This window comes from Ranitomeya variabilis, chromosome 2 (genome assembly GCF_051348905.1).
Source record: "Ranitomeya variabilis isolate aRanVar5 chromosome 2, aRanVar5.hap1, whole genome shotgun sequence".
In the NCBI taxonomy this organism is placed as follows: Eukaryota; Metazoa; Chordata; class Amphibia; order Anura; family Dendrobatidae; genus Ranitomeya; species Ranitomeya variabilis.
Window position 1 is genome coordinate 162,189,844 of NC_135233.1, and position 20,085 is coordinate 162,209,928.

At 44.4% G+C, this 20,085-nt stretch overlaps 1 protein-coding gene across 2 annotated transcripts in view; it reads right to left on the reverse strand.

Annotated features, from left to right (window-relative positions):
- The window catches only part of LOC143804733 (T-complex protein 1 subunit alpha), a 64,343-nt gene that overhangs the window by 8,219 nt on the left and 36,039 nt on the right, over positions 1–20,085 (reverse strand). For both annotated transcript variants that reach the window (XM_077283123.1, XM_077283124.1), the window contains one exon: positions 3,291–3,466. In XM_077283123.1, coding sequence (XP_077139238.1) covers positions 3,291–3,466 — 176 coding nt within the window. The remainder of the gene's footprint in view (positions 1–3,290; positions 3,467–20,085) is intronic.

The following is a 20,085-nucleotide window of genomic DNA, read 5'->3' on the forward strand; positions in this document are numbered from 1 at the left end:
CGCTATCTGCAGCTCAAATCAGCAAATCAATCACATATACGTAACGTAAATATAGCGCGAATAATATCATCCTTACCATTTATAGGGATTCTTAGATCACTGGGACCCGGTGGTCTTATCTCTGCATTATATACATATACTAGCTATTGAACCCGTTCTACGCCCGGGTGGCGAGCATTTATATTGGTATATGGTCTTTATCGTGGTATGTGCTGCTTCCATTCTGCGCCCTAATCTTGTCATGTGTTGCTACCATCTTGCGCCCCCATCCTGTCATGTGCGCCTCCATCTTGTGATGTGCTACTGTCTCCCTGAGCCCTCATCCTGTTATGTGCTGCTCCCATCCTGTACCCCAATCCTGTCATGTCGTGGTCCCATCCTGCACCCCCATCCTGTTATGTGCTGCTCCCATTCTGCACCCCAATCCTGTCATATGCTGCTCCCATCAAGCACCCCCATTCTGTTATGTGCTGCTACCATCCTGTCATGTACTACTCTCTTCCTGAGCCCTCATCCGGTCATGTACTCCCATCCTGCGCCCCGATCCTGTCATGTGCTGCTGTCTTCCTGCTCCCTCATCCTGATATGTGCTGCTCCCATCCTGCGCCCCCATCCTGTCATGTGCTGCTCTTTCTGCGCCCCATCCTGTTACGTGCTGCTCCCATCCTGCGCCCTTATCCTGCCATGTGCTGCTCCTATCCTGCACCCCCATCCTGTCATGTGCTGCTCCCATACTGTCATGTGCTGCTGCCATTCTGCACCCCCATTCTGTCATGTGCTGCTCCCATCCTGCCCCCCATGCTGTCATGTGCTGCTGCCGTCCTGCGCCCCTGTTCTGTCATGTGCTGCCTTATTCTGTCATGTGCTGCTCCCATCCTGCGCTCCCATTGTCATGTGGTGCTCTCATCCTTCGCCCCCATTCTGTCATGTGCTGCTCCCATCCTGGGCCCCCATTTTGTCATGTGCTGCTCCCATCCTGCACCCCTGTTGTCATGTGCTGCTCCCATCCTGCACCCCTGTTCTGTCATGTGGTGCTTCTATCCTGCGCCCCTGTTCTGTCATGTGGTGCTCCCATCCTGCGCCCCCGTTCTGTCATGTGGTGCTCTCATCCTTCGCCCCCATTCTGTCATGTGCTGCTCCCATCCTGGGCCCCCATTCTGTCATGTGCTGCTCCCATCTTGCACCCGTTGTGTCATGTGGTGCTCCTATCCTGCGCCCCTGCTCTGTCATGTGGTGCTCCCATCCTGTCATGTGCTGCTCCCATCCTGCGCCCCCATGCTGTCATGTGCTGCTGCCGTCCTATGCCCCTGTTCTGTCACGTGCTGCTCCCATCCTGCTCCCCCATTCTGTCATGTGCTGCCCCCATCCTGCGCCCCCATTCTGTCATGTGCTGCTGCCGTCCTGCGCCCCTGTTCTGTCATGTGCTGCTCCAATCCTGCGCTCCCATTGTCATGTGGTGCTCTCATCCTTCGCCCCCATTCTGTCATGTGCTGCTCCCATCCTGGGCCCCCATTCTGTCATGTGCTGCTCCCATCCTGCACCCCTGTTCTGTCATGTGGTGCTTCTATCCTTCGCCCCCATTCTGTCATGTGCTGCTCCCATCCTGGGCCCCCATTCTGTCATGTGCTGCTCCCATCCTGGGCCCCCATTCTGTCATGTGCTGCTCCCATCCTGGGCCCCCATTCTGTCATGTGGTGCTCCTATCCTGCGCCCGTTCTGTCATGTGGTGCTCCCATCATGCCCCCCCGTTCTGTCATGTGCTGCTCCAATCCTGCGCCCCCATGCAGTCATGTGCTGCTGCTGTCCTGTGCCCCCTGTTGTGTCATGTGCTGCCTTATTCTGTCATGTGGTGCTCCTATCCTGCGCCCCTGTTCTGATCCACAGCTGCGCGCCGCTCTGTCTTCCGGGTCCTCTGGCTGTGACTATTCAGAGCGCGGCGCGCACTAATCGCGTCATCGCGCCCTCTGAAATGAATGTCACAGGCAGAGGACGTGGAAGACAGAGCGGTGCGCAGCGGTGGAATGAGGACAGGTGAATATAGCATAGTCACCCTCTCCTGGCACGTCCCTGCTTCTCCGTCGGAGATCGTGATATGCGTTCAGTGCTTACACATACAGCGATCTCCTGGGCTGCGTCACTCTGTGGAGTCCAGACTGCGTAGGTGCTTGCTCAGTCTATAAAGGCTTCAGACAGAGTGACGCTCCCAGCATTATATTATAGACGTTATCCGTGTGCGCTGATTCTGCTTTATTGACAGAGAAAAATGGAAGCTCCTGGTTACTGATCTTTAAGATGAGGACTGGGAGACTATTCTTGAGTCCCAAACTAAGGTGTCCCCATCGGATAATAAAATGATCCAAATGTATATAATACACCAATCATATTTAAACCCGTTACGACTATTCAAAATGGGGTGGTCTCATTCTTCAGAATGCCCAAGATGCCATACAGTGGATGCAGATTTTATACACATGGTATGGGGGGGGGGGGGGGGGGGTGTCCAGTTATCCTATCTTTTTGGAACGAGGTAACTTCGTTGTTGACGTCTCTTGTACAAACTCCCCCGTCCCTTTGAATCCATTAGTGTGCTTATTTGGAGCACTGGAGGAAAAGATGTCTGGCTACCATGTTCAAATCTTTTTGAGAGAGACTTTTCTTAGCAAGGAAAATATTAGCCTTACCTTGGATGGGCAATACACATCCATCTCTCAGGGCCTGGATTGAGTTGGTAAACTCAATTATACCTTATGAACGAACATTATACCAGAATAGGGGTTGCTTAGGGAAATGTAATAAAATTTGGGATATATGGAACTCGTCGTAGCTCACTGTCATCACGTGGTTATGACCTAGCTTCAATATGATAGAGATAGAGGTAGAATATGCATTGGTTCACACTACGCCTCAGCATTGAATTATTAATGATTGTGTCTCTGTCCATGCTAATGTCCATTGACTTATATTCAGAAAAAACACTGCTAATAATGATACCTGCGTTTTTGCATAAACACTGAAAGAAGTGACATGCTCTATGTCCAAAAAAAGCAGCAAAGAATAAAATCCTGATGACAAAAAAACAATGTGTGTGCATGAGATTTCTGAAATCTCGTAGGCTTTGCTGGTACTGTAAAAAGCAGCTGAAAATTAGCATAAAAAACCCAGTGTGAACTTACCCTAAAGCTACTTGATGACAAAACCCAAGAACTATACCTTCATTACTAACATGTTAATTCATTAAATGCTATGGCTGATCTTCGATAAAACGAGAAAATGATCAGAGAAACACTCACCGCCAGTAGCTTTAGCAATGCGTTTCAAATCCTTTTTCAGTACTCTTCGTACAGCCATTGCACCTGCATCAACAAAATACTTGAGACACATGTCATCAATTCCACCAGTAGTGAGGATGACATTAGCCCCAGTTGCCAATATCTTCTGGATACGCTCTTTGGTAATATCAGATTCCCTAGGACAAAACATTAAAAAGTTTGCTGTTCACTTTTATAGTATTTTATATTTAGAATATAAAGTAGGCCTTTATTAAAGCCATTTACACACCACAAAGTCTCATATACCATTAAAGGGGTATTCTCAAAGTTACCCCCTACACACACACATATAAGGGAATAAGTTCCTGATTGCTGGCGTTTTAACACCTTAATGACCGGAGCTTTTCTCGGTTTTGCATTTTCATTTACGCTCCCCTCCTTCCCAGAGCCATAACTTTATAATTTTTCCGTCAATATGGCCATGTAAGGGCTTATTAATTGCGGGACGAATTGTACTTTTGAACGACACCATTGGTTTAACCATGTCCTGTACTAGAAAACGGGAAAAAAATTCCTAGTGTGGTGAAACTGCAAAAAAGTGCAATCCCACACTTGTTTTTTGTTTGGCTTTCTTACTAGGTTCACTAAAAGCTAAAACTGACCTGTCATTATGATTCTCCAGGTCATTACGAGTTCATAGGCACCAAACTTGTCTAGGTTATTTTTTATATAAGTGGTGAAAAAAAATTCCAAAGTTTACTTAAAATAAAAAAATAAATAAAAATTTCCGATACCCGTAGCGTCTCAATTTTTCGTGATCTCAGGTTGGGTGAGAGCTTATTTTTTGTGTGCTGAGCTGAAGTTTTTAATGATACCATTTTGGTGTAGATATAATCTTTTGATTGCCGTTATTGCATTTTATTGCAATGTCACGGCGACCAAAAGATAAATTTTTCTGCTATTTTGAATTTTTTTTTCTCTACGCCGTTTAGCGATCAGGTTAATCTTTTTTTATTGATAGATCGAGCTATTCTGAAAGCGGCGATACCAAATATGTGTATATTTGATTTTTTTTGTTTTATTTTGAAGGGGGCAAAAAGGGGGTGATTTGAACTTTTTTATTTTTTTTCATATTTTTAAAATGTTTTCTTTTTTACTTTTGCCATGCTTCAATAACATCCATGGGAGGCTAGAAGCTAGCATAGCCTGATCGGCTTTGCTACATAGAGGCGATGCTCAGATCGCTCCTATGTAGCAAAATTACTGCATTGCTATAAGCGCCGACCACTGGGTGGCGCTCATAGCAATCTGGCATCAACAACCATAGAAGTCTGCTGGAGACCTCTGGTTGTTATGCCGACGCACCGATGACCCTCGATCACGTGATGGGGGTCAGTAGTGCGCGCATTTCTGGCCGGATGCGCTTTTTAAATGCTGTCAGTTTGAAAGCGTCATGTAACTAGTTAATTTAATAGTTCATCGCAATCCGCCCGTGCCTACTGCAGGCACATGTCAGATGTTCAAAACAGCCGACATGTCCCGGCTTTGATGTGGGCTCACCGCTGGAGCCCGCATCAAAGTGGGGGTTCTGCCATCGGACGTTCTATTCCGACCGATGGCAGAAAGGGGTTAACCAATGGGCTCCCCACAGATCCTGAGAAACAGGTTTCTGAAGAGTGACTGGAGCAGAAGTTGATCATGCACACCGACACTCATTCTTAAGGGAGAGTTAAAGACCAGCTGAGCACAGCGCTTAGATATCTCCAGGGCTGTGGCGTGTCAATTTTGGTGGTTTTGGTATAAAATGGACCAACTCTTAAAATAGATAATAAATTGGGTTCAGTAGTTCAGTGCAGGATGTGCTTTATGTTTTTTCATAAGCATTTGGGAAAATTATGAAATGTCTTCTGTTCCTGATCGAAGGATCTCAGCTTTTAGTGGAGATGAATCTGTGCTGCACTTTATGTACATGCTCAGTAGTGAGGCAGTGCTGTGGAATCGGAGTCAGGGAAGTTGATAAGTCTGAGGTTTGGCTTACCAATCTATTTAAATATACCATTCCGTCCATGTATCCTAGCACTTAATTCCCATGGATGGAATAGTACGTCACAGGCGATCAGCCGCTCTCCCTTCGATTCTCACAGCTGATACCAAGCACTAAGTGCCAGGAGCGGTCACGGACCGCTCCCGGCAATTTAACCCCTGAAACACTGCGATCAAACATGATCGCAGCATTCCGGAGCCAGCAGGGGGCTGACAGCCCCTCTTGCCTTTGGATCAGAGACCCCGTGGCATGACGCGGGGTCCCGATCGCTGCCATGGAGACCCGATGTCACAACAACATCCGGGTCTCCAGACCTGAGAGACTTCCTGTCATGCGCAGTGATGATTAGGAAGTCTCTCGGGTCAGTGTAACAAACTGCAGAGCTGACAGCTTCTATAGCATGCACATCTGCATGCTATAGAAGTGATCAGCCTGCACAAAATGGGTGTCCCATAATTGGACAAAGTGTAAAAATAAGAAAAAATAAAAAAAATAAAAAATTTGAAAGTTAAAAATGAAAAACTGTCCCACTAGTTAACCCCTTTAGTGACCATTTAAAAAAAAAGGCAAAAAAACAATGCTTTATCATCATACCGCTTAACAAAAGTGGAATAACGTGATCAAAAAGACGGATATAAATAAACATGGTACCGCTGAAAACGTCATCTTGTCCTGCTAAAAACAAGCCGCCATACAGCTCCATCACGAGAAAAAAAAAAAAAAAAGTTATAGCTCTCAGAGTAAAGCGATGCAAAAATAATTTTTATATCAAGTAGTTTTTATTGTATAAAAGCGCCAAAACATTAAAAAAAGGATATAAATGAGGTATCGCTGTCATCATACTGACCTAAAGAATAAAGCTGCTTCATTAATTTTACCACACGCACAATGGTATAAGCGCCCCCCCAAGAAATTCATCAATTGCTGGTTTCTGTTCATTCTGCCTCACAAAAATTGGAATAAAAAGCGATCAAAAAATGTCATGTGCCCAAAAATGGTGCTAATAAAAGCGTCAACTTGTCCCGCAAAAAACGAAGACCTCACATGACTGTGGGCCAAAATATGGAAAAATTATAGCTCTCAAAATGTGGTGAAGCAAAACCTTTTTGCAATAAAAAGCATCTTTTAGTGTGAGACAGCTGCCAAACAAAAACCTGTTATAAATAGTAAATCAAACCCCCTCTTTAGCACTTCCTTAGTTAGGGAAAAATAAAAAAAATGGTCATTCCACATCAAGTGATCCAAATGTTTTTTTTACCTGAAGTCTTTAGATTTTTTTTTAGTGAAGTACAACTTTAGTTTAATTACAAATAAAAAGTTTTGAATTTTTTTCTTCATCAGTTAATTTTTTAGACTTCTAAAGTTTGGAAAAAGAGCGGATTTTGGCCTGGTATGGGTTAACATTTCTTATCATATCTCAGGCTAGAATTAAGATAAAGAGGTGGGAGAGGCATCATTTTTCTCAGAACGGTACAGGCTTTCATTTGATATGTGACAAGACTAAGTTTATTTATATTTTGTTTTGGAGAAATCAAATTCAAAATTTTGATGTGCAATTGTGAAAAAAACGTATGTTTTAAAATTGTGAAAACATGCATGTATGTTAGTTGTGTTCTTGTTTATATTTGTACAGGGATTCAACTTGGGACCTACCAAATTTTTTTTTTTTAAGCCTTGAATCATTTGATTTTAGGATTGTGTGAGTTTCTTCCTTTCTTCTTATCAAATTACAACTTATTGAATTCAACATTTATATGACACAATGAAGTAACGCAAAAAAACCCCCAAAAACCGAAGTGCATCTTAATCATCATAACACAACTTGCTCAGCATTTTCAACCTGAATGCACTGAACAAGCCAAAAAAAAAAAGTGATCATATCCTCAAATGTGATTTTACTAATTATATGTTAACAACAAGAATAAAAGAACCAATATTTTTACCACCTATTTATACATGTAACAATTTTTTTCTATTATATCACTAAACATGTCATTTATGAAGTGTTTTAGAAGAATAGTCCAGTAGTTAAATCCTCGTTCTATAAAATATGAACTAATCAAACAATAGTAGGTTTTTAAACTGGCTTTTATCATCAATGTGTCCCTTCTAGTGGGTGAAATGTCATCTTGTCCATATGCGCTTACTAGCAATGGCCGTTTCCTTTTGTGTCAGAGTATGTGCGGCTGTCATGGTATTTGGCTTCACCTGAGTTAATATCTGATTTTTGTAAATTTTACAAATGTCTGGTTTTTTTGGATACACAAAGGATGGGGCTGTACCAGAAGGTGCAAAAAAGTCACTTCTACTTCTTCATTTTCACCATCTTTCACAGTAGCCGCCACCAGCACCAATCATATTCACAGGTCACATAACCAGATAGGTCATCCAGTGCCGATCTTGTGCCGCCTTCTACCACTTCATGGACTTCACGGTCTTTGTTTTTATTTCTGTGTCACTACGTGGGATGACAGTCCGTTATTGCTGAGTCCCTGTGATGGTTCTGCTTCCTGTAACCGATGTTATAACAAACTCTCCTCCTCTTCGTAATACTGGTTTGTACAATACATGAACTGGATGTTAAGAATATTTTTCTCCCTCCATTTTAACAGTTGCCTGGGTGTTAAGATTTGGTGTGAATATGGCCTGTGGAGGCCCGAGCTGCCGGCCGGTCATCTTCTCTGCATTCACTGTCTACCCCTGGTCATTCTCAGCCCTAACAAAGCTTCTCCTCTGTCCTCTCCTGCTTCTAAGCTGTAACATAATACAGTAATATCTAAAGATCTTGGATTATTTGGTAAATAAATAGACCCCACACTTTTAGACCACCGGCTGAACAGATCTGAATTGGAGATATTCGAACTGACACTGTAGTAGTTACATTTTTAACCCCTTCCCGACCCATGACGCCTATGCGGCGTCATGGAATGATCGCGTCCCTGCAGATCGGGTGAAGGGGTTAACTCCTATTTTACCCGATCTGCAGGGAGAGGGGGAGTGGTACTTCAGCCCAGGGGGAGTGGCTTCACCCCCCCGTGGCTACGATCGCTCTGATTGGCAGTTTCACTTTCAACAGCCAATCAGAGCGATTTGTAATATTTCACCTAAAAAACTGGTGAAATATTACAATCCAGCCATGGCCGATGCTGCAATACCATCGGCCATGGCTGGAAAACCTGAAGTGACCCCCCCCCCACCCCACCGATCGCCCCCCCCAGTGCTCCGTTATGGGGTCCGTTCCCCTCCGTCCTGTGCTCCGCTCCCCCGTCCTCCTGCCCGCTCTCCCCCTGCTCCTATGTCACCCCCCGGTGCTCCGACGCCCCCCCCCCGTGCCCCGATCTCCCCCCCCTTATACTTACCGAGGCTCCCGGTGTCGGTCCGTCTCCTCGCTGGGCGCCGCCATCTTCCAAAATGGCGGGCGCATGCTCAGTGCGCCCGCCGAATCTGCCGGCCGGCAGATTTATTACAAGTACATTTTGATCGCTGTGGTAGGTTCTATCACAGCGATCAAAATAAAAAAATAATAAATAAACCCCCCCCCCCTTTATCACCCCCATAGGTAGGGACAATAATAAAATAAAGAAAATATTTTTTTTTCTTTTTCCACTAGGGTTAGGGTTAGAACTAGGGTTAGAACTAGGGGTAGGGTTACGGGTAGGGTTGAGGTTAGGGGTAGGGTTATGGCATGTGCACACAGAGCGGATCGGCCGCGGATCCGCAGCGGATCGGCAGCGGTTCCGCAGCGGATCGGCCGCGGATCCGCAGCGCATCGGCCGCGGATCCGCAGCGCATCGGCCGCGGATCCGCAGCGCATCGGCCGCGGATCCGCAGCGCATCGGCCGCGGATCCGCAGCGCATCGGCCGCGGATCCGCAGCACATCGGCCGCGGATCTGCAGCGCATCGGCCGCGGATCCGCAGCGGATTGGCCGCGGATCCGCAGCGGATTGGCCGCTGCGAATTCGAAGCAGTTTTCCATCAGGTTTACAGTACCATGTACACCTAAGGAAAACCAAATCCGCTGTGCCCATGGTGCGGAAAATTCCGTGCAGAAACGCTGCATTGTATTTTCCGCAGCATGTCAATTCTTTGTGCGGATTCCGCAGCGTTTTACACCTGTTCCTCAATAGGAATCCGCAGGTGAAATCCGCACAAAAAAACACTGGAAATCTGCTGTAAATCCGCAGGTAAAACGCAGTGCCTTTTACCTGCAGATTTTTCAAAAATCGTGCGGAAAAATCTCACGAATCCGCAACGTGGGCACATAGCCTTAGGGTTAGGGTTGGAAATAGAGTTAGGGTTGGAATTAGGGCTAGGGTTTGAAATAGGGTTAAGATTAGGCTTGTGGTTAGGGTTACGGATAGGGTTAGGGGTGTGTTGGGGTTACAGTTGTGGTTAGGGTTGGGATTAGGGTTACGGTTGGGATTAGGGTTAGGATTAGGGTTGGAATTAGGGTTACGGGTGTGTTGCGGTTAGGGGTGTGGTTAGGGGTGTGTTGGGGTTAGGGTTGTGATTAGGGTTATGGCTACAGTTGGGATTAGGATTAGGGGTGTGTTGGGGTTAGTGTTGAAGTTAGAATTGAGGGGTTTCCACTGTTTAGGCACATTAGGGGTCTCCAAACGCAACATGGCGCCACCATTGATTCCAGCCAATCTTGCGTTCAAAAAGTCAAATGGTGCTCCCGCCCTTCCAAGCCCCGACGTGCGCCCAAACAGTGGTTTACCCCCACATTTGGGGCACCAGCGTACTCGGGACAAACTGGGCAACAACTGTTGGGGTCCAATTTCTCCTGTTACCCTTGCAAAAATAAAAAATTACTTGCTAAAACATAATTTTTGAGGAAAGAACAATTATTTTTTATTTTCACGGCTCTGCGTTATAAACTTCTGTGAAGCACTTGGGGGTTGAAAGTGCTCACCACACATCTAGATAAGTTCCTTCGGGGGTCTAGTTTCCAAAATGGGGTCACTTGTGGGGTGTTTCTACTGTTTAGGCACATCAGGGGCTCTGCAAATGCAATGTGACGCCCGCAGACCATTCCATCAAAGTCTGCATTTCAAATGTCACTACTTCCCTTCCGAGCCCTGACGTGTGCCCAAACAGTGGTTTACCCCCACATATGGGGTATCAGCGTACTCACAACAAACTGGGCAACAAATATTGGGGTCCAAATTCTCCTGTTACCCTTGTGAAAATAAAAAATTGCTTGCTAAAACATCTTTTTTGAGGAAAGAAAAATGATTTTTTATTTTCACGGCTCTGCGTTGTAAACTTCTGTGAAGCACTTGGGGGTTGAACGTGCTCACCACACATCTAGATAAGTTCCTTGGGAGGGTCTAGTTTCCAAAATGGGGTCACTTGTGGGGGGTTTCTACTGTTTAGGCACATCAGGGGCTCTGCAAACGCAACCTGACGCCCGCAGAGCATTCCATCAAAGTCTGCATTTCAAAACGTCACTACTTCCCTTCTGAACCCCGACGTGTGCCAAAACAGTGGTTTACCCCCACATATGGGGTATCAGCGTACTCAGGAGAAACTGGACAACAACTTTTGGGGTCCAATTTCTCCTGTTACCCTTGGGAAAATAAAAAATTGTGGGCTAAAAAATCATTTTTGAGAAAAGAAAAATTATTTTTTATTTTCATGGCTCTGCGTTATAAACTTCTGTGAAGCACTTGGGGGTTCAAAGTGCTCACCACACATCTAGATTAGTTCCTTGGGAGGTCTAGTTTCCAAAATGGGGTCACTTGTGTGGGAGCTCCAATGTTTAGGCACACAGGGGCTCTCCAAACGCGACATGGTGTCCGCTAATGATTAGAGCTAATTTTCCATTCAAAAAGCCAAACGGCGTGCCTTCCCTTCCGAGCCCTGCCGTGCGCCCAAACAGTGGTTTACCCCCACATATGGGGTATCATCGTACTCAGGACAAACTGGACAACAACATTTGGGGTCCAATTTCTTTTATTACCCTTGGGAAAATAAAAAATTCTGGGCTAAAAATCATTTTTGAGGAAAGAAAAATTATTTTTTTATTTTCACGGCTCTGCGTTATAAACTTCTGTGAAGCACCTGGGGGTTATAAGTGCTCACTATGCATCTAGATGAGTTCCTTGGGGGGTCTAGTTTCCAAAATGGGGTCACTTGTGGAGGAGCTCCAATGTTTAGGCACACAGGGGCTTTCCAAACGCGACATGGTGTCCGCTAACGATGGAGATAATTTTTCATTCAAAAAGTCAAATGGCGCTCCTTCCCTTCCGAGCCTTACCATGTGCCCAAACAGTGGTTTACCCCCACATGTGAGGTATTGGTGTACTCAGGAGAAATTGCCCAACAAATTTTAGGATCCATTTTATCCTGTTGCCCATGTGAAAATGAAAAAATTGAGGCTAAAAGAAATTTTGTGTGAAAAAAAAGTACTTTTTCATTTTTACGGATCAATTTGTGAAGCACCTGAGAGTTTAAAGTGCTCAGTATGCTTCCAGATAAGTTCCTTGGGGGGTCTAGTTTCCAAAATGGGGTCACTTGTGGAGGAGCTCCAATGTTTAGGCACACGGGGGCTCTCCAAACGCGACATGGTGTCCGCTTAAGATTGGAGCCAATTTTTCATTGAAAAAGTCAAATGGCGCTCCTTCCCTTCCGAGCCCTGCTGTGCGCCCAAACAGTGGTTTACCCCCACATATGAGGTATCAGCGTACTTAGGACAAATTGGACAACAAAGTTCGTGGTCCAGTTTCTCCTTTTACCTCTGGGAAAATAAAAAAATTTCGCTAAAAGATCATTTTTGTGACTAAAAAGTTAAATGTTCATTTTTTACTTCCATGTTGCTTCTGCTGCTGTCAAACACCTGAAGGGTTAATAAACTTCTTGAATGTGGTTTTGAGCACCTTGAGGGGTGCAGTTTTTAGAATGGTGTCACTTTTGGGTATTTTCAGCCATATAGAACCCTCAAACTGACTTCAAATGTGAGGTGGTCCCTAAAAAAAATGGTTTTGTAAATTTTGTTGTAAAAATGAGAAATCACTGGTCAAATTTGAACCCTTATAACTTCCTAGCAAAAAAAAAATTTGTTTCCAAAATTGTGCTGATGTAAAGTAGACATGTGGGAAATGTTATTTATTAACTATTTTGTGTCACATAACTCTCTGGTTTAACAGAATAAAAATTCAAAATGTGAAAATTGCGAAATTTTCAAAATTTTTGCCAAAATTCCGTTTTTTTTACAAATAAACTCAGAAATTATCGACCTAAATTTACCACTAACATGAAGCCCAATATGTCACGAAAAAACAATCTCAGAATCGCTAGGATCCGTTGAAGCGTTCCTGAGTTATTACCTCATAAAGGGACACTGGTCAGAATTGCAAAAAACGGCAAGGTCATGAAGGGGTTAAATATGATCCCATCACGATCCAAACTCGTGTTTTGGTACAGATGTGGCTAGGAGCATAGCAGGCACATGTGCAGGTTTTGAAACTTTCAAATTAAAAGTTTTTTTCTGAAATGTGTTTTAAAATGTTGCGTTCGCATAGGTAAAATATTAAAGATACTCCTGTGACATATCTGGTGAAAGCCTGTACAGTTCTGAGTAGAATGGTGTTTATTTTGTTTCTCCATCTTTTTTCTAGCCTGAGTTATGAGGAGAAATGTAAGTAAAGGCAGGCAACACCGAAATTCACACTTTTTCCGAACCTTGAAAATCAAATTAAAAAAAAAAATATCTAGAATTTTTTTTATTCACATTTTGCATTCTCTGACACTATTACCAAATAACAAAATCTCAAAAGAATTAAAAATTATAGGAGGTAAAAATCATTGGTTCACTTGACATGGAATGACCCTTCCATTTTCCCATTAGGGTTAGGGTTGGGGCTAAAGTTAGGATTACGGTTACAGTTGGGATTAGGGGTGTGTTAGGGGGTTTCCACTGTTTAGGCACATCAGGGGCTCTCCAAACGCGACATGGCGTCTGATCTCAATTCCAGCCAATTCTGCGTTGAAAAAGTCAAATGGCGCTCCTTCCCTTCCGAGCTCTGCCATGCGCCCAAACAGTGGTTTACCCCCACATATGGGGTATTGGCATACTCCGGACAAATTGCACAATAACTTTTGGGGTCCAATTTCTCCTGTTACCCTTCGGAAAATAAAAAGATTTGAATATGAAGTAAATTTTTTGTGAAAAGAAGTTAAATGTTCATTTTTTTTTTTTAAGCATTCCAAAAATTCCTGTGAAGCACCTGAAGGGTTAATAAACTTTGAATGTGGTTTTGCGCACCTTGAGGGGTGCAGTTTAGAATGGTGTCACTTTTGGGTATTTTCTATCATAGAGACCCCTCAAAGTGACTTAGTGTGAGGTGGTCTCTAAGAAAAAATAATAAAAAAAATAGTGTTCTAAAAATGAGAAATCGCTGGTCAACTTTTAACCCTTATAACTCCCTAACAAAAAAAAAAATATGTTGGTTCCAAAATTGTGCTGATGTAAAGTAAACATGTGGGAAATGTTACTTATTAAGTATTTTGTGTGACATATCTCTGTGATTAAAGGGCATACAAATTCTAAGTTGGAAAATTTCAAAATTTTCCGTTTTTTTATTTCAAAATAAACGCAAGTCATATCAAAGAAATATTACCACTATCATGAAGTACAATATGTAACGAGAAAACAATGTCAGAATCACCGGGATCCGTTGAAGCGTTCCAGAGTTAAAACCTCATAAAGGGACAGTGGTCAGAATTGTAAAAATTGGCCCGGTCATTAACATGCAAACTACCCTTGGGGGTAAAGGGGTTAATCGGTAAACAGCATAACGAGGAAAAAAAACAAAAACCGCCAGAAGTATTTTCTTTTGGTTGCCACAACTTAATAAAAGTCCAAAAGTACAACTTGCCCGGCAAAAAACAAGCCCTCCCACAGCCATATTGACCGAAAAATCATCCTGACTCCGCCCCTCCCCTTTGCCAGGCACTTTCAGGGACTCAAGACTTGTGCAGACAAAATTGTCCTCCTGTTTCTACAATTTTTATTCCTTTCTAGAGAAAAGAAACAATATATGCAGCCTGCAGACACAGAATGGGATTGTAGGGATAAACCGTAATTGGAACTGTAACTAATGTTATGATCTACCGTATTTTGCGGATTGTAAAGCCATGTGCACACGTTCAGGATTTTTAGAGTTTTTCGCGTTTTTTCACGATAAAAACGCGAAAAAAAACGCTAACATATGCCTTTTATTATTTACAGTGTATTCCGCATTTTTTGTGCAAAAGTTGCGATTTTTTCCGAGAAAAAAATCGCATCGCGGAAAAAAAAGCGACATGTTCATTAAAAATGCGGAATTGCGGGGATTCCGCACACCTAGGAGTCCATTGATCTGCTTACTTCCCGCACGGGGCTGTGCACACCATGCAGGAAGTAAGCAGATCATGTGCGGTTGGTACCCAGGGTGGAGGAGAGGAGACTCTCCTCCACAGACTGGGCACCATATAATTGGTCAAAAATAAAAGAATTAAAATAAAAAATAGTCCTATACTCACCTTCGATGTCCCCCGCAGTGTTCCCGCCTCACCGCTGCATGCTGCCGCTTCGGTTCCTATAGCTGGTGTGCGGTGAAGGACCTGTGATGACGTCACTGTCTTGTGATTGGTCGTGAGCAGTCATGTGACCGCGACGTCATGGAAGGTCCTGCGCGCACACACCAGCTATAGGAAGAGGAACGGACGCCGCTGAGGAGATCGTCTGGGTGAGTATAAGCATTTTTTTTATTATTACTATTTTTAACCCCTTCATGACCCACCCTATTTTGGCCTTAATGACCTTGCCGTTTTTTGAAATTCTGACCAGTGTCCCTTTATGAGGTAATAACTCAGGAACGCTTCAACAAATCCTAGCGATTCTGAGATTGTTTTTTCGTGACATATTGGGCTTCATGTTAGTGGTAAATTTAGGTCGATAATTTCTGAGTTTATTTGTAAAAAAAAACGGAAATTTGGCGAAAATTTTGAAAATTTCGCAATTTTCACATTTTGAATTTTTATTCTGTTAAACCAGAGAGTTATGTGACACAAAATAGTTAATAAATAACATTTCCCACATGTCTACTTTACATCAGCACAATTTTGGAAACAAATGTTTTTTTTGCTAGGAAGTTATAAGGGTTAAAATTTGACCAGTGATTTCTCATTTTTACAACAAAATTTACAAAACCATTTTTTTTAGGGACCACCTCACATTTGAAGTCAGTTTGAGGGTTCTATATGGCTGAAAATACCCAAAAGTGACACCATTCTAAAAACTGCACCCCTCAAGGTGCTCAAAACCACATTCAAGAAGTTTATTAACCCTTCAGGTGTTTCACAGCAGCAGAAGCAACATGGAGGGGAAAAATTAACATTTAACTTTTTAGTCACAAAAATGATCTTTTAGCGAATTTTTTTTTATTTTCCCAAGGGTAAAAGGAGAAACTGGACCACGAACGTTGTTGTCCAATTTGTCCTGAGTACGCTGATACCTCATATGTGGGGGTAAACCACTGTTTGGGCGCACGGCAGGGCTCGGAAGGGAAGGAGCGCCATTTGACTTTTTCAATGAAAAATTGGCTCCAATCTTTAGCGGACACCATGTCACGTTTGGAGAGCCCCTGTGTGCCTAAACATTGGAGCTCCCCCACAAGTGACCCCATTTTGGAAACTAGACCCCCCAAGGAACTTATCTAGAAGCATAGTGAGCACTTTAAACCCCAGGTGCTTCACAAATTGATCCGTAAAAATGAAAAAGTACTTTTTTTTCACACAAAATTTCTTTTAGCCTCAATTTTTTCATTTTCACATGGGCAACAGGATAAAATGGATCCTAAAATTTGTTGGACAATTTCTCCTGAGTACACCGATACCTCATATGTGGGGGCAAACCACTGTTTGGGTGCACGGCAAGGCTCAGAATGGGAGGCGTGCCATTTGACTTTTTGAATGGAAAGTTAGCTCCAATCGTTAGCGGACACCATGTCGCGTTTGGAGAGCCCCTGTGTGCCTAAACATTGGAGCTCCCCTACAAGTGAGCCCATTTTGGAAACTAGACCCCCCCAAGGAACTTATCTAGAAGCATAGTGAGCACTTATAACCCCCAGGTGCTTCACAGAAGTTTATAACGCAGAGCCGTGAAAATAAAAAATAATTTTTCTTTCCTCAAAAATGATTTTTAGCCCAGAATTTTTTATTTTCCCAAGGGTAATAGGAGAAATTGGACCCCAAATGTTGTTGTCCAGTTTGTCCTCAGTACGATGATACCCCATATGTGGGGGTAAACCACTGTTTGGGCGCACGGCAGGGCTCGGAAGGGAAGGCACGCCATTTGGCTTTTTGAATGGAAAATTAGCTCCAATCATTAGCGGACACCATGTCGCGTTTGGAGAGCCCCCGTGTGCCTAAACATTGGAGCTCCCGCACAAGTGACCCCATTTTGGAAACTAGACCTCCCAAGGAACTAATCTAGATGTGTGGTGAGCACTTTGAACCCCCAAGTGCTTCACAGAAGTTTATAACGCAGAGCCATGAAAATAAATAATTTTTCTTTTCTCAAAAATGATTTTTTAGCCCACAATTTTCTATTTTCCCAAGGGTAACAGGAGAAATTGGACCCCAAAAGTTGTTGTCCAGTTTCTCCTGAGTACGCTGATACCCCATATGTGGGGGTAAACCACTGTTTTGGCACACGTCGGTGTTAGGAAGAGAAGTAGTGGTGTTTTGAAATGCAGACTTTGATGGAATGCTCTGCGGGTGTCAGGTTGCGTTTGCAGAGCCCCTGATGTGCCTAAACAGTAGGAACTCCCCACAAGTGACTCCATTTTGGAAACTAGACCCCCAAGGGAACTTATCTAGATGTGTGGTGAGCACTTTGAACCCCCAAGTGCTTCACAGAAGTTTATAACGCAGAGCCGTGAAAATAATAAATGTGTTTCCTTTCCTCAAAAATATTTTTTTAGCCCAGAATTTTTTATTTTTGCAAGGGTAACAGGAGAAATTTGACCCCAAAGTTGTTGTCCAGTTTCTCCTGAGTACGCTGATACCCCATATGTGGGGGTAAACCACTGTTTGGGCACATGCCGGGGCTCGGAAGGGAAGTAGTGACGTTTTGGAATGCAGACTTTGATGAATGGTCTGCGGGCATCAGGTTACGTTTGCAGAGCCCCTGATATGCCTAAACAGTAGAAACCCCCCATAAGTGACCCCATTTTGGAAACTAGACCCCCGAAGGAACTTATCTAGATGTGTGGTGACCACTTTCAACCACCAAGTGCTTCACAGAAGTTTATAACGCAGAGCCGTGAAAATAAAAAATAATTGTTCTTTCCTCAAAAATTATGTTTTAGCAAGTAATTTTTTATTTTTGCAAGGGTAACAGGAGAAATTGGACCCCAACAGTTGTTGCCCAGTTTGTCCTGAGTACGCTGGTACCCCAAATGTGGGGGTAAACCACTGTTTGGGCGCACGTCGGGGCTTGGAAGGGAGGGAGCACCATTTGACTTTTTGAACGCAAGATTGGCTGGAATCAATGGTGGCACCATGTTGCGTTTGGAGACCCCTGATGTGCATAAACAGTGGAAACCCCTCAATTCTAACTTCAACACTAACCCCAACACACCCCTAATCCTAATCCCAACTGTAGCCATAACCCTAATCACAACCCTAACCCCAACACACCCCTAACCACAACCCTAACCGCAACACACCCGTAACCCTAATTCCAACCCTAATCCTAACCCTAATCCCAACCCTACCCACAACTGTAACCCCAACGCACCCCTAACCCTAACCACAAGCCTAATCTTAACCCTATTTCCAACCCTAGCCCTAATTCCAACCCTAACTCTAATTCCAACCCTAACCCTAAGGCTATGTGCCCACGTTGCGGATTCGTGTGAGATTTTTCCGCACGATTTTTGAAAAATCTGCAGGTAAAAGACACTGCGTTTTACCTGCGGATTTACAGCAGATTTCCAGTGTTTTTTTGTGCGGATTTCACCTGCGGATTCCTATTGAGGAACAGGTGTAAAACGCTTTCACAAAGAATTGACATGCTGCGGAAAATACAACGCAGTGTTTCTGCACGGAATTTTCCGCACCATGGGCACAGCGGATTTGGTTTTCCATAGGTGTACATGGTACTGTAAACCTGATGGAAAACTGCTACGAATTCGCAGCGGCCAATCCGCTGCGGATCCGCGGCCAATCCGCTGCGGATCCGCGGCCAATCCGCTGCGGATCCGCAGCCAAATCCGAACTGTGTGCACATGCCATAACCCTAACCCTACCCCTACCCGTAACCCTAACCCTACCCCTAGTTCTAACCCTAACCCTAGTGGAAAAAAAATATATATATATTTTCTTTATTTTATTATTGTCCCTACCTATGGGGGTGATAAAGGGGGGGGTTAATTTATTATTTTTTTATTTTGATCGCTGTGATAGAACCTATCACAGCGATCAAAATGTACTTTTAACGAATCTGCCGACTGGCAGATTCGGCGGGCGCACTGAGCATGCGCCCGCCATTTTGGAAGATGGCGGCGCCCAGCGAGGAGGCGGACGGACACCGGGAGCCTCGGTGAGTATAAGGGGGGGGGGGGGAGATCGGGGCCCGGGGGGGGGGGGGCGTCGGAGCACAGGAGGGTGGCATAGCAGCACGGGGGGGAGCGGGCAGGAGCACGGGGCAGCGGAGCACAGGACCGAGGGGAGCGGAGCACAGATCGGTCGCTTGGGGGGGCGATCGGTGGGGTGGGGGGGGGGGTCACATTAGTGTTTCCAGCCATGGCCGATGATATTGCAGCATCGGCCATGGCTGGATTGTAATATTTCACCAGTTTTTCAGGTGAAATATTACAAATCGCTCTGATTGGCAGTTTCACTTTCAACAGCCAATCAGAGCGATCGTAGCCACGGGGGGGTGAAGCCACCCCCCCTGGGCTGAAGCACCACTCCCCCTGTCTCTGCAGATCGGGTGAAATCGGAGTTAACCCCTTCACCCGATCTGCAGGGACGCGATCATTCCATGACGCCACATAGGCGTCATGGGTCGGATTGGCACGGGTTTTCATGACGCCTACGTGGCGTCATGGGTCGGGAAGGGGTTAAACATTCTATCTTTTACTATAGATGCTGCATAAGCAGCATCTATAGTAAAAAGTTGGTCACACTTGTCAAACAGTATGTTTGACAAGTGTGACCAACCTGTCAGTCAGTTTTCCAAGCGATGCTACAGATCGCTTGGAAAACTTTAGCATTCTGCAAGCTAATTACGCTTGCAGAATGCTAAAAAAAACGCGAAAAAAAAACGCAAAAAAAAAAAAATGCGGATTTCTTGCAGAAAATTTCCGGTTTTCTTCAGGAAATTTCTGCAAGAAATCCGGACGTGTGCACATACCCTCAGACGCACCCCAAATTTTGAGGATAAAAACAGGAACAAACAGCAACTTTTTTTTAATAAAATGGTGGTGCTTCTTATAATCCATGAGTCTTATTGCTAACCGGGGGTGGTCCCAGGGTCGCTGCTGGAGGAAGCAAGAGTGGAGCATTGCTGCAGGCTGGGAACGGGGAGTGTTCGGTGGTGCGGGGCCTCTGATGACATTTTGTGAAAGCCCAGAGCCCCCGAACTTGCATGGTTTACTATGTGGTGAACTCCGGGAAAATGGCTGGCAGGGGAGGCGCACGCGCAGATGGAGATCTTGGCAAAGTTGCGTCTTATAATCCGAAAAATACGGTATTTTACTATTGGATTAAACAAT